Raw genomic sequence first — 13853 nt, forward strand, 5'->3', positions numbered from 1 at the left:
TGGGAGGTTATTTTCTGCTGTCCTCACTAATAGGCCCTTTTGGGTATTGGATTCCCGTTAGGCCAGAAAGCACAACCTCAGGCCAGAAAGCTTCTTAGCTGCCCTCGTGGAGGGAAAGTTGCTTCAGGGTCATTTGACTCTTGGACTCTCTGTTGGGGGCAAACCAGGAAACAGCGAGGGCCATTAGAAATGCAGGAAGAACCCAGGGACAGTTTCCCACAAGGAGAGTTTCCTCCGGAGGATGAGTTCTGAACACAATGGTGTGAGGACAGATGATAATCTGCACTCAGGAGTTTTACTAGAGCAATCCTCCGGGAGATGCTTTTCATGAACAGAACTCAACATGGACCAGGTAAAGCTTCCATGACCTACGCAGGGAAGAATCTCTGCAGGTGGAAGAAATGTGGGAAAGGGTTTAACAGACGTTGACGTGCCTTCTCAAGAGGGCAGACCTCGGTCAACTCATGAGGATTTATGCTCAGCAGAACCACGTGAGTGCTTCCACTGTGGGAAGGCCTTCAACTGCAGGTCAGAGCTCATGCAGCTACAGCAGATTCACACTGAGGAGAAGCCTTATGAATGCAAAGAATGTGGGAAAGTCTCTTGTGTCAGGTCTGTTTTTGTCCCAAATAATATTTCCCACTCCAGAGAAAGTCACTTCGAGTGCAGAGTATGCGGGTAAACCTTTTTTGACAGCTGTTTCTTTCACTCATCACGTGAGGGTTCTCACAGGAGAGGATCCCTGAGTGCAATGAATGTGGAAAGGCCTTCATTCACCCTTTTCTATCTGGCCTAATATGATCCACAATGGACAAAAACCCTTTGAGTGTAAGAATATCAGAGAGCCTTCCCTGACTCAACACATGAAGCATCACACTGAGGAGAAACCCATGAGGATAGTGAATGTGGACAGTCCTTCAGCCTTCGTTTATCCCCCACCAAGCCTCGAAGTATTCATACTGGGGAGAAACCATATGAGCGTAAGAGATGGGGGAAAGCCTTTCACAAGTGGACTTATTGTGATATCAGAGAACTCATACTGGGGAAAGACCTTTCGAATGTAATTCCTAAGGAAAATTATCTGACCAGAGGAAACGTCTTACTCTGAGAAATTATACCAAAGAGAAACCGTGTGTCATTGCTGTGAGAAAATCTTCTGAGGCCAATCATCACTTACTGTCATCTGAAGAGTCATACTAATGGACCCATCCTAGGACGTTGCACCTGAGCACTTATAAAGGAGAGAGAACCAGTGACTATTGTGCAATTTCAAAAATCTTCAGCTATAGCTCTACCCTTAGTATACACTGAAAAGGCAACCACAGGAATATTTAAAAGACAAAAACGAGGAAGACGAAAAGAAGTAGATGTAACAGGAAAAGAAATGTATGTATGACTTCTTTCCGGTTTTCCTGACAAACTTGTGACAATTACTTGGTTGTTTTTTGTTGTTGTTACTGGATGGCAGGGCAGGAGCAGTGTTTGAGAAGTAAACACCTGAATTACTACGTATGCACTCTCTGCCATGCCACGCCAGGAGAGCTGGAGAGCTGGACACTTGAGAACAGCCCTGCAAATATTTATTTGTTACAAAATGTTGTCTTACGTGAAGCCTTGAATTATGAAGCATTGAAAACTTAAAAGAAATTAGGATACTAAGAATGTTGTTTAAAATTAGATCTAAGGAGATAAAGACACACTTGTGAATGTGTACATTGTACTGCTTAAACCCATTTAAGGCTTCATTTTTATTTTTATTTTTTTATTTATTCATTAATTATTGCGATATAATTGACATATAACGGTGTGTAAGTGTAAGAATGTACAACATATTTATTCGATACATTTATATTGCAGTATGAGTGCCATTGTAGCCTTAGCCTCTGTTGTGCCACAGAAGTATCATTTCTTCTAGTGGTGGGAACAAATAAGATCTTGTCTCTTGGCAAGTTTAATGTTTATAATGCTGTTTTGTTGTCTGTAATCCCTGTACTTTATATTACATCTCCAGGAATTATTAGTTGTAAGTAGGTACCCTTAAACATCATCATCTCTCCCATCCCCTCACCCACCCCCAGCCTTTGGTAACCATCATTCTACTGTTTTCCAGTTCCGTTTTTGGTTTTGTTTTGTTTTTTTAGATCCCACATATAAGGGATATTGTACGGTATTTGTCTTTCTCTGTCTGACATATCTCACTTATAAGGCATAACATCCTCAAGGTCCATCTGTGTTGTTGAAAATGGCAGAATTTCCTTTTTTCTCAAGGCTGAGTAGTAGTATTCCATTGTAGGTATATATACATTTTTATCCATTCATCCATTGATGGACACTTAGGTTGTTTCCATATCCTGGCTATTGTGAACTACAATAAACATGGAAGTGCATATATCTCTTTAAAAACCTGTTTTTATTTCCTTCGGAGTTTGGAGTTGTGATTGATTGGGGTTGCAGCCTGTCTCTACCATGCCTATCCCCAACCACATGACCTTGGTCATATCACTTATCCTCGGGGTTCGGTGTTCTTGTGTGTAAAATGGGAAGATGGACATTGAACTAAAGCTTAGGAAGCAAATTAGAAAGAAGCAAGAGGTTGATGCGGAGACCCCTGAATGATGCAGGACCCCCAGGCAGGGTCGGAGTCGGAGAAGAACATCTCCAGTAAAGGTAATAGCAGGTGTCAAGACAGACCGACAAGAGCATTGTCTGGTGCAGGAACCAGTTGACAGTCACTGCGGCTGTAGAGGGGAGAGGGGTGGGCAGTGAGAGCAGGGCAGGGAGAGATGAGGAGTTGGGTTTTGTACTCGTGCAGTTTGAGATGTGTATCAGACACCTAAGAGGAGAGGTTGATCTAGCTGGATGTGCAGCCTGGAGTTCGGGGGTCAGTCAGGTCTGCAGGTATGTGGTGCTACTGCGTCCAGCACCAGGAACGTGTCTGACACCTGTGGTGGAGCAGTGAGGTTATTGGTGTGCTGCAGTGGGGTTACCACACCGTGGGAAATGTGGGGCCCTCAGTACGAAGATGTTAGGACCTTTCCTAGGCTCTGGGCTTGTGTTCAGTGATTTGGAGAAGAGTTTAAGGAAATGGAGCTCTGGTCTGAACTGGATGCTGTCAGGAAACGGGGTTGGTTTTATGATCAGATATCCTGAAATTTGTTATTTACAAGGCAGGGGAAGGCAGCGGCACTAAAGCAGCAGCTAATGGAAGATGGAGCTGTCACTCATGTTACCCAGGAGAGGGGGCTATCTGCTTGTTTGCCCAGGACTCTGGTTGTCTGTGCTCAGATATGATGATAGGGTGGTTTTGTCATTGTCTCATTTCATCATGGTCACTGAGTGGCTCTGACTGAGGTTGGTGTTCTGTGAACTTGTTTATATTGTAAAAACTAGTAAATAAAAACCTAGGTTAAACAGTCAGGAGGGAATTCCCTGGCAGTCCAGTGGTTAAGACTCGGCGTTTTCACTGCCAGGGCCTGGGTTCCATCCCTGGTCTGGGAACTAAGATGCCAGAAGCCATGTGGCACAGCCCAAAAAAATAAATAAATAAAATAAAACATAAAAAAAAATAGAGTCAGGAGACCAGCAGGGGAAACTCTCACACCCTGCAACTGACAGCAGAGCTCAACAGGAAGAAGAAAGACGACTCGTCTTTCTTGGCAAGGACTCAGCCAGTGAAAAGCCCTCCCTCTCTCTTTACTACAGCCCTCCTAATTTACTTTTTGCCTCTATAAAAGTGTTCTCCTACCTTTGCTGTGCAGGTCCTTGCCTGGTGGCTCGCCATGGTTGCAGACTCTGAGTTACAATTCTCAGCTGGCCCTGAGTAAGCCCATCTTTGCTGGAGCAATAGATGGCAGTCTTTCTTTTAGGTGAATAATGTTCAACAGGAGAAACCTAGAGTTCAGAGGTGAGTGCCAGACGAGCAGCCTGGCCCCCAGGATCCCCCTGAACTTTGCTTTCCCCCTTCCAGTCATAACCCCTTCCATGGCATATAATTTAAACCTGTAATACAGATCAGCACCACACACAGAGTTCTAGGCAGAGGGAACATCCTGTGCAGTGATGGGGGTGTGGGAGTGATCCTGGGGCACTTGAGAAATTGAAAGTTCAGTGTAGGGAACTCTGAGGCCAGGGCCTGGGGACTGGTCAGAGAGGCCTCTCAGAGCAGGTGAATTCTGAGTTGGGACAAGCTGAGGGCACAGATATCCCAGCAGACACCCTGTTCAGCTGGAGTGCCCAGCTGCTTGCAGAGCCTGAGTGGCGCTAAGAGGTCCCCTTATGGTGACTGGGCTGGGGCAAAGCAAGGGACATGGGGTCAGCATAGGCGCCCAGAGGGAGGCACACGCAGGGCGCACCCAGACATGCCGTGGGACATGAATAGACCAGGAGTGGACCCCACAGCACCATCACACATAGGACTCCCCAAAAATGAATCGGCAGATTGCACACTCAGACACATATGTGGGACACAAAATCCTATGCAGATGCACACACAGATCCCCACCAGGACATAAACAGAATAGAGAGGATATATTTTTATTAACTAAAGACACACACATGAAAACAGACATAGACATCCAGACACGTGTGCTCACAAGTCCTGTACATACCAAGAATGGTGCTCACAGGGACATGCATGGGCAAAAGGCAGATGCACCCACTGGCGCAAACATGTACATGCAGACACGGGCACAGGCATGCAGATAGAGTATGGAGACACAGAAAGAAACTCCTGGACACACAGAAAGACTACACAGGAGAACACAGGGACAGCGGAAACAGGTACATTGAGAGAGGGCCACATGTACAGAGCCAAAGGTAGACACCTTTGCACAGCCACGTTGACAGATGGAGATGTACAAATGGTCCTACATGTATAGGTATAGCCATCCAGAGAGAGACACACAGGAGCTCACTCGGTCATATACACAGTTACACAGGTGTTCCCAAATGCAGATAATCAGATCTGTACACATAGGAATGTGATAATAAATGTTTAACACCTGCTCTTGAGAAGAAAGTGCACACAGATTACATAAGTTCATTACAAACGTTACTGATATAAAGGATGCATAGCACACAATTTACAAATGATGATAATATATCCAACAGTCTCTATTGTAAGTTCCACATGCCAATTAATTCTCACAGTGCTTTCATTAATTTCAGTTTTAACTCTTATGTGTCAAGATTACCATTAAATTTCAACATATATATATATAGGTATATATTATAACCAAGCAACTCCAATTCTAAGCGTATACCCATTAGAAATTAGGGCATTTTTTTTCTCCAAAATATATATACATGAAGGTTTATAACAACTTTATTGATAACAGCCAAGAGGTTGAAACAACTCACTCAACCATAAATGGGAACATGCTTAAACAAAGTATGATCTGGTCACATGAATGAGGGTGTAAGAGTGTAGAATATAGAAGATGAATAAAAAATGGGTGTCTGGTGATCAAATCAAGGATTGTGCTAGAAACTGGCTAGTTGTTCACCAGTACTGTTTTCTCCTTCTGGACACCTAGTCATGTCCCAGCTTCCCTTACTTAATTTGGGACCATGCAAATAACTTTTGGCCAATGGAAATGGGCAGGAGTGACTGTGAATAATGTGTCTTCAGTTTATCTTCTCATTTATGCTCCTTCCTGGGGTTGCCTCTTTGGGCCTCACTGTTTCCAGTTTTCACACCTCCCCATGAATTATTGCTCCTTTGGGAGCTGAAGAGAAGGAGGACCAGACCTGGTGACCTTGAGCTACTAGATATCAGACTGGACCGTGTCATGATCATACATTTGTACCTGGGTCTGCCTGCCCTGAGAGTTAGAGGGGAAGGCAGGAGGAGTTTGAGTCTTTGTTCTTGTGAATTAGACATGAACTATGATGTCATCTTATGAAGTATATACCATGATATGAAACTGTTAACTCCACTGCCCACTTAAGCCTAAGAGCAATTAGTCTTGATAGTTCTACGTTTTGAATCATACGGTCTGTAAAAATGCATCCCTTTGACAACAGACTTACTTGTAGTTTTTGAAAATTTCCTTCATCTAATGTTTTTTTAAAAAAAGTAGAATGAACCTACAGGTATACAGGTGTGCTCTATGCAAAATTTTTACCATTATCTATAACGCTACTTGCTGACTCAGGGAGTGATTGTATTTTCTGTTTTAAAAAACGTGATCAGTGATTCTGCAAAGAGGGGCCTCTGACATCCTCCTATAGCTGTATATGTGAGAACCTTGTGGAGATGATGAATAATAACAATAATAGCTTGTGTGTATTTAGCACCAGGCCTTGTGCTAAGCATGTTTCATCTCACTTCCCATGAGGTAGGTTGTAGTATTTTCCCATTTTAGTTGTCGTACTTTGGGAGGGAGGTGGTCATGACTTTTAATAAGAGCTCCCACCTCCGGGGGGTTTCTATGTCGGAAGGTGTAGGTTGGATCCGACAACTTGCATTTTCTGTAAGTTCACAAGTGCTGCTGACCCAATTTTGGGTAGCAAGGAATAGGAGGACCATATGTTACTACCCGAAGACCGCAGGAGAGAGGGATATTAATTATTCAATTTTTTTTTGGCCGGCCCGCGCGGTTTGCGGGATCTTAGTTCCCCCGACCAGGGGTCAAACCCGCGACCCCGAACTGGAAGCGTGGAGTCCTAACCACTGGAGCGCCAGGGAATTCCCTTCATCGTTCAATTTAAATCTCAGTCCCCAAAACTAAAGAGAGGTGAAGCAGTTCTCCCACGATGAAAGAATGCTCCACCTGCTGGAGACGGCGGAGGACGCGGCGTTGTCACAGGTGACCACGGAAATCTGGACGCGTCGCCTTTAAGAGGAGCTCTGGCCCTTTAAGAGGAGCTCTGGCCCTCCGCGACGCAATTCCTCCCCGACCTTTCTCCCTCCGCACTGCTGTCGGGGAGAAAAGGGCCCCTTACCTGGTTGGATGGAGGACACAAACTCCTTTACCCAGAAGTCTGTGCCCGGCGCATCCGTGCGGCGCCAATGACAGTCCGGAAGATGGGCGTTTCCTGCCGCCCTTGCCGGCAGAGGCGGGACTTCCGGTGTCGCGGCCGTGACGTCTTCTGCTTGCGCCAGGGCTGTCAAGTGGCTGTGGAGGCTGGGAGGCCTGGCTGGGGTCCGCTTTCCGTGCGGCTCTTCGGAAGCGAACAGGGAAGGACAGTAGAAAGGATAGGACCTCCCTCCGCGCCGTTGTTAGGATCCATGGTCCCCGTCGTGGGACGGGCCGCCTTGCGCGGAGGTGTCGGCCGGGGCTGCGCTCTTTCCGAGGCCTTCGCACCCGCCCTCCGTCCTCGTCCGCTTCCGGAGGCGGCACCCTGAGCCTGAGCGCCTTTTTACAAGGGGGAGCCTGGGGCTCTGAGTGCGACAGTCGTCCCGAGGCCACTCCGCCCAGTGTGGGGTGGGGGTTCGGCTGCTCCCGCAGAGCCCGCTCCAGTCACCAGCTTCTCGACCCGGTTCTGCTCAGAGGATCCCATGGCGGCCGCGGCGCTTAGGGACCGAGCTCAGGTGAGTGGAGGGTCCCTCAAGCCGTCACCGCCTCAGGTGTAGGGGATGGTGTGTTCTAGGGCTTTCAGCACTTCGCCTTCATCGCTCCCTTCTCTTGAGTATAAAGGCGGTGAAGGGCGGTCCTTGACGGTGGATATGTGGCGAGGTTCCCATTCCAGTGTTGATGGGGTGAGGCGTGAAATGGTTTCCAAGGCCCAGGAGCCAACTGGTACAAACACTTGGAGGTGAGAATGAATTAGGAGTGTTCAGGAAACCGCCGGTTTCTGTTACGTTTGGTGAGAATAGAGAGCTGGCAGTCATGGATCAGGCCTGGAATGGCAGCCTGAGGAGCTGGGCCTCTTTTCTGATGGTGGCGGGAGCCATGGAAGGTTTGTAACAGAGAAGGGAGGTGATCTGACATAGGTGTTAACAGGCTTCCTCTTGTAGCGGAGTGGAAAGATTGGGGAAGCCTGAGGGTGGGCAGGGAGACCAGGATGGAGTCTACAGCAATAGTCCAGGTGAGTGTTGATGGTGGGTGGACCAGAGTGGAGGCAGTGGAGGTTAGAGAGGTGTATGGATTTTGTATATGTTTTTAAACTAGGGCCGTTGGAGATTTTCTGATGAGACATAGTGAGATTCTGGGACTCTTCACCTGCCCCGCCCCCTGCACTTGAGTCTGGGGGCTTTAAAGGAGGGGTCCTTTCTAGCCCAGTATCCTGAATCTAAGCCAACAGTTATATGAAGAGGTTCCTGCTTCTGGTAGCCAATGGGATGAGGACTGCGAGGGTGTATTAGACCCAGGAACAGCATGTGCAAATGCTTGGAGGTAAGACTGAGTTGGGAGTCCTCAAGGAACCACAGGTCTTCATTATGTCTGTTGGGAAAAGGGCCAGGAGTCAGGCAAGAACGGCAGGCTGAGGAGCTGGGCTTCTATTCTGAGGGTGTTGAAAGACATTGACGATTGGGAGCAGGAGAGAGAGGCTCTGAATCGGATCTTAACAGGCTCCCTCTGGCTGCTGTCTAATTGAGAGTGGAGGGTGGGCATGAGGGAGGAGCTTACTGCAACAGTCCACATAAGTGTTGATGGTGGCAAAGAAAGTGGAAAGTGGGCCCTGAGGACTTGGCATCTTGCTCAGGCACCTGGGTGGCAGTGGTGCCTGGCATAAAGACATGAGTACTTCCTGGATACTATATGCAGAGTGGCTTCAGGAGTGGGGGTTGCCTTGGAGGTGCATATGGTGTGGATCAGAAGGTTGTCAGTGTGAATGGGGTGTGGTCCCAGACATGAGGAAAGTGTGGTTCAGAGTGATACGTGTTGGGAGGAGTGTGACCTGATGGCCTTAGTTGTGTCTGGGAGGCATGTTCTGGAGGATGCCAGCAGGAGAGTGTTTGGTGCCCTTCATGCAAGACCCATAGCTTACATAATACATATCTGCCCACCTGCCTGGTTCTGCTCTGGGCTGCACACAGTGATCAGAGGGACAGGAGAGAGCAGGCAATAGTTGTGTCAAGGCCTAGTATCGCCTCTGAATTGGGCAGCTGGGGAGGATAGGGACCAGCGGGTGGGTAGGTTAATGGGTAGACTGGGGAGTCCTGTTGTCCGTGGGCTCAATTGTCCCCATCGTGGCAGGGCTGTGTGACCTTCGAGGATGTGTTCGTGTACTTCTCCCGGGAGGAGTGGGAGCTCCTTGAGGAAGCTCAGAGACTGCTGTACCGTGACGTGATGCTGGAGAACTTTGCACTTGTGGCCTCGCTGGGTAAGTCCCTGTTTCAGTTATCTGTTGGTACATGGCAAATTACTCCAAAAGTGAGCGACTTAAAACAATTAAAATGCGTTATGTAACTTTCAGTGTATCAGGAACCTCTCTCGTCACAGCTTACCTGGCTGCTTTTGGCTCAGGGTCTCTCATGAGGTTTCAGTCAAGCTGTCAGCCAAACCTGTGTTCTCATCCGAAGGCCATTGTCGGGAAGGATCCACTTACAAACTCACTCATGTTTCGTGTTTCCAAGATGTAGTTTCTTGCGGCTTGTTGACCCGTGAGCATTAGTTCCTCACTGGCTGTTGGTCAGAGGCCTCCCTCGGTTCCTTGTCACGGTGGCCTTTCTGTAGTGCACCTCGTAACGTGGAAGGTGCCTTCTCTGAGCAAGTGCGCAAGCAAGAATGTCCACGATGGTTGCTGGTCTTTTTCTAACCTGACCTGGAGAAAATGGTCCCATCGTTTTTGCCCTGTTCTGCTCCTTAGAAATGGGTCAATCAGTCCAGCCTACGGTCAAGGGAAGTGGCCTGCACAGGGGCGGGAATACTGGGAGGTAAGCATTCTTGGGGGCCATCGGAGAGGCTGCCTTCCACAGGCCCTCATGCCCGATCCAGTGTCCTTGGGGTTTGCTTTTCCCCCACTTCCCTTGGGGCAGCTCTTTCAGTCCAGCCAGATCAGTGACTCTTCTCCTTCCCTTCTTTGGTTCCCAGAGTAGGCGCTGTGGGTGCCAAGGCTGGGCCGTGTGTGGTGTCCCCTCCCTCGCTGAGCAGTCCCAACACCTCTGCCCAAAGCCTTTCAGGATCGGGTTAGGAGTTCAGGGCCCTTTCAGTCTACTTCACAGATTCTGCCTGGCTTGGGCACTTCCACATCCATAATGCCTCTGTGTCCATGTTCTGCCCCCATCTTCTGGCTGAGATTTCCTGGGGCATGACTATGCCAGGAATTGTAGGTACTGACATGGTCACTGCTTGTGGAAGGCACAGGGATGTTCCGCCAAATCCTCCTTTGGGTTTTTCTCTCTCTCCTTTTTTTAAAACATTTTCTCTTCTTCTCTGTGGAATGGGTCTACCTGGGCCACCCATCTGCCCTATGATTTCTTTACAACTTCCATCTTCCTGATCACGTGCAGTTTTCCAGGTGGAGAGGGACAGGAAGGCCCGGGTTCCTGACAGGGAGCCCTGACTCCAGCCACAGTGAGAGAGGCCAGAGAGGGCCTGGCCCTGCCGCATGGGAGCTGAAAGAGAGCCATCTTAGGGCTGAGTTCATGTTTGTACTGTCAACCTGCTTTGTGTTCACCAGTGTTTTCTTGCCAAGGCACATAACAGTACCTCACTTCTCCCTTTCCTTCCCCATTCTTGGCACTTGACGTTTCTCTTCTGTCTTCCATCCCTTGGCTGTTTCCCCACCTCTCTGGCCTCCATGTCTCTCACTTATTCTCCTCTTCCCCGTCCGCATTGCTCTGCAACATTGGCTACTGTAATGTGTCATGAGTTGTGCACATATCCGTACGTAGTCCTTAAGAACAAGCTACTTACTTGCAATCAGATTTTCCTGGGCCTGGACACAGCTTTCTGCACAGAGCTCACCTGACACCAGCAGCCGAGGCCCTGCTGAAATGCTTTTGTAGAGGAGTGAGTTGGAGACCTCGCCTCTCCTTCCAGTACTGTCCACCATCATTGTGTCTTAACCCAGCGTTAGAGTTCCTTCATACTGTGACCTTTAGAGGCCCAGGACTGACAGTGGGCCCTTCCTGATCCTGGCTCCCTCATCCTGCCAAAAGCCAGTGGACTCATTCATTGGTGTGTCACACATACATATGTGTTGGAGTTGCTGCTTCCCACCAAAGTGAACATGTCCTTCACTAGCATTTCTTTGATTTCAGGTTGTTGGTGTGAAGCAGACAATGAGGAGGTCCCTTCTGAGCAGAGCGTTTTTGTAGAAGGAGTGTCAGAGGTCAGGACTCCTGAGTCATGTCCATTTATCCAGAAAGCCCAGCCGTGTGAGATATGTGACCCACTCTTGAAAGACATTTTGCACCTGGCTGAACACCAGGGATCATGCCCTGCACAGAAACTGTACACATGTGACCCCTGTGGGCAAGGATTCCTGTTCAGTGAAAACTTTTCTCAGCACCAGAAGCAATATAGTGGGAAGAATCCTGTCAGAAGGGGTGATGATGGGGCCTCACTTGTGAAGAGCTGTGCTGTCCACATGTTAGGGAGACCTTTTACTTGCAGGGAGGAAGGGATGGACTTGCCGGATAGCTCTGGCCTGTTCCAGTACCAAAGCACTTACAATGGAATGAGTCCATGCAAAAAGGCTGAGTTCATGGAGCCCTTTCCACAAAGCTCCAGACTCGGGCGACACCAGGGAGACCATGATGAACTGATGCTTCTCAATTGCAGTGACAGTGGGAAAGCCTTCCTGAACACCTTCACTCTCCTTGACAACCAGATAACTCAGGCTGAAGTGCGAGCTTTTAGGTGCCTACCATGTGGAAATCTGTCCAAGGAGAAATCAGTTCTTATTCATCACACAAAAATTCATAGTGGAGAAACATCACATGTGTGTAAGGAATGTGGAAAGGCCTTCATTCACCCGTCTCACCTAAAAACCCACCAGAAATTTCACAATGGGAAAAGACAATATACATGCAGTGAATGTGGGAAGGCCTTCAGCCGCAAAGACACGCTTGTACAACACCAGAGAGTCCACACTGGAGAACGGTCTTATGACTGCAGCGAATGTGGAAAAGCCTACAGCAGAAGCTCGCACCTTGTTCAGCACCAGAGAATTCACACCGGAGAAAGGCCTTATAAGTGCAGTGAATGTGGAAAAGCCTTTAGCCGTAAAGACACACTTGTTCAGCACCAGAGATTTCATACTGGAGAAAGGCCTTATGAGTGCAGTGAATGTGGGAAATTCTTTAGCCAAAGCTCTCACCTTATTGAGCACTGGAGAATTCACACTGGGGCAAGGCCTTACGAGTGCATAGAATGTGGGAAATTCTTTAGCCATAACTCCAGCCTCATTAAACATAGGAGAGTCCACACAGGAGCAAGGTCTTATGTGTGCGGCAAATGTGGGAAGGCTTTTGGCTGCAAAGACACGCTTGTTCAGCACCAGATAATTCACACTGGAGCAAGGCCTTATGAGTGCAGCGAGTGTGGAAAGGCCTTCAGCCGTAAAGACACACTTGTACAGCACCAGAAAATCCACACCGGAGAAAGGCCTTATGAGTGTGGCGAATGTGGAAAATTCTTTAGCCATAGCTCCAACCTCATTGTGCATCAGAGAATTCACACTGGAGCGAAGCCTTATGAGTGCAGTGAATGTGGGAAATGCTTTAGCCACAACTCCAGCCTCATTCTACACCAGAGGGTTCACAGTGGAGCAAGGCCTTATGTGTGTAGTGAATGTGGGAAAGCCTACATTAGTAGCTCCCACCTTGTTCAGCACAAGAAAGTTCACACTGGAGCGAGGCCTTATGAGTGCGTGGAATGTGGGAAATTCTTTAGCCGCAACTCTAGCCTCATCCTTCACCAGAGGGTTCACACTGGAGAGAAGCCTTACGTGTGCAGTGAATGTGGGAAAGCCTATAGCAGAAGCTCCCATCTTGTTCGGCACCAGAAAGTTCACACTGGCGAAGGGCCTCATGAGTGCAACAGCTTTGGTGGCCCTTTAGCTGCATCTGTTACACTTGTTTAGCAGCCAGAAAGTTCACACTAGAGAAGGCCTTATGAATGCAGAAAATGTGCTGTATCCTTGCTCAAGGTATTAGGACTCACACCAGAGAAGAGCTCTGTGAGTGCCCTTTGTGAGGGAGCCAGCAGGTCTGCCTTGTACACTTGTACATCCACCCCGGGGAGATTCCCGATAAGTACCACGTAGGTGAGAAGCTCTCGGGAGGTGCGTTGCACTCCCTCAACTGTCCAGGGCTCTCGACAGCTGTATCACTGCCAGTGCCTGTGGTGGAAGCCATCTCATTGCTGTTACGTTCCCACAGCGTCTGTCAGTTACCCCAATATGCTCAGGAAAGGCGGACCCCTGTGGTGTCTCTCCTGATCCCTCTCGGGGATTGGGAATGTTCTGAGTGTATTGAAGATCCTCATTTCCTTCCGCGCGACGGGGTGCTGAGTGACCATGATCTGTCTCTGGCCGAAAGGATCTGAACTGGAACCTGCTGGTGATTACCAGACAAGATTTCCCTTCTTCCTTGACAGTGTTGACTGTAACATGATAGCTGTGACTTATTTATCCCGCTTTCAAGTCACCCAACTTTGGAACTCCCTGCCCCATGCTACTCTGGTTTGTGCAGTGATAAAGGCCTGCTGTGGCCGTTTTTACTCTTGGGAGGTCAGTTCACTGTGTCTAATGGATTGAGAATAAATTGGGTTTCGCCAGCCTGAAGGGAGGAACACCTTTTGTTGGCGCCAACGTTATGTGCCTCAGAAGGAACAGCAGGATGGCAGAGAACACCTCTCAGCCTAGTTTCTCCTAGTTTGCATTGTTGCCCAAGGCTTGCTAGAAAAGACTGAAGAGCTTTGTGCACCTAAACCTGTGGCCTAGAAGTCAGGATTTCC

At 48.4% G+C, this 13853-nt stretch overlaps 2 protein-coding genes across 2 annotated transcripts in view; both read left to right on the top strand.

Annotated features, from left to right (window-relative positions):
• LOC309794842 (uncharacterized protein) overlaps positions 1-7348 on the top strand; it is a gene marked incomplete at its 3' end in the record, with an annotated part of 36195 nt that extends 28847 nt beyond the window's left edge. Inside the window, exon 11 of the mRNA XM_082606714.1 lies at positions 7058-7348. Coding sequence (XP_082462840.1) covers positions 7058-7348 — 291 coding nt within the window. The remainder of the gene's footprint in view (positions 1-7057) is intronic.
• Positions 7111-13593, top strand: ZNF304 (zinc finger protein 304). Its single transcript, XM_082606888.1, has 3 exons — positions 7111-7534; positions 9144-9270; positions 11153-13593. Exons 1-3 carry the CDS (start codon positions 7502-7504, stop codon positions 12976-12978), a joined length of 1986 nt encoding a protein of 661 aa, XP_082463014.1. The 5' UTR covers positions 7111-7501; the 3' UTR covers positions 12979-13593.
• Positions 13594-13853: the final 260 nt, after the last annotated feature.

Source organism: Mesoplodon mirus, assembly GCF_964341445.2.
Source record: "Mesoplodon mirus genome assembly, chromosome: 19".
Taxonomy (NCBI): domain Eukaryota; kingdom Metazoa; phylum Chordata; class Mammalia; order Artiodactyla; family Ziphiidae; genus Mesoplodon; species Mesoplodon mirus.

What these genes read in the sequence shown, in the direction of transcription:
- ZNF304 (XM_082606888.1), top strand. Translation starts at nt 7,502, where the DNA reads ATGGCGGCCGCGGCGCTTAGGGACCGAGCTCAG. An exon ending in CGCTTAGGGACCGAGCTCAG is followed by an intron (nt 7,535 to 9,143) that starts GTGAGTGGAGGG and finishes CCATCGTGGCAG; the next exon opens with GGCTGTGTGACCTTCGAGGA. An exon ending in TGCACTTGTGGCCTCGCTGG is followed by an intron (nt 9,271 to 11,152) that starts GTAAGTCCCTGT and finishes CTTTGATTTCAG; the next exon opens with GTTGTTGGTGTGAAGCAGAC.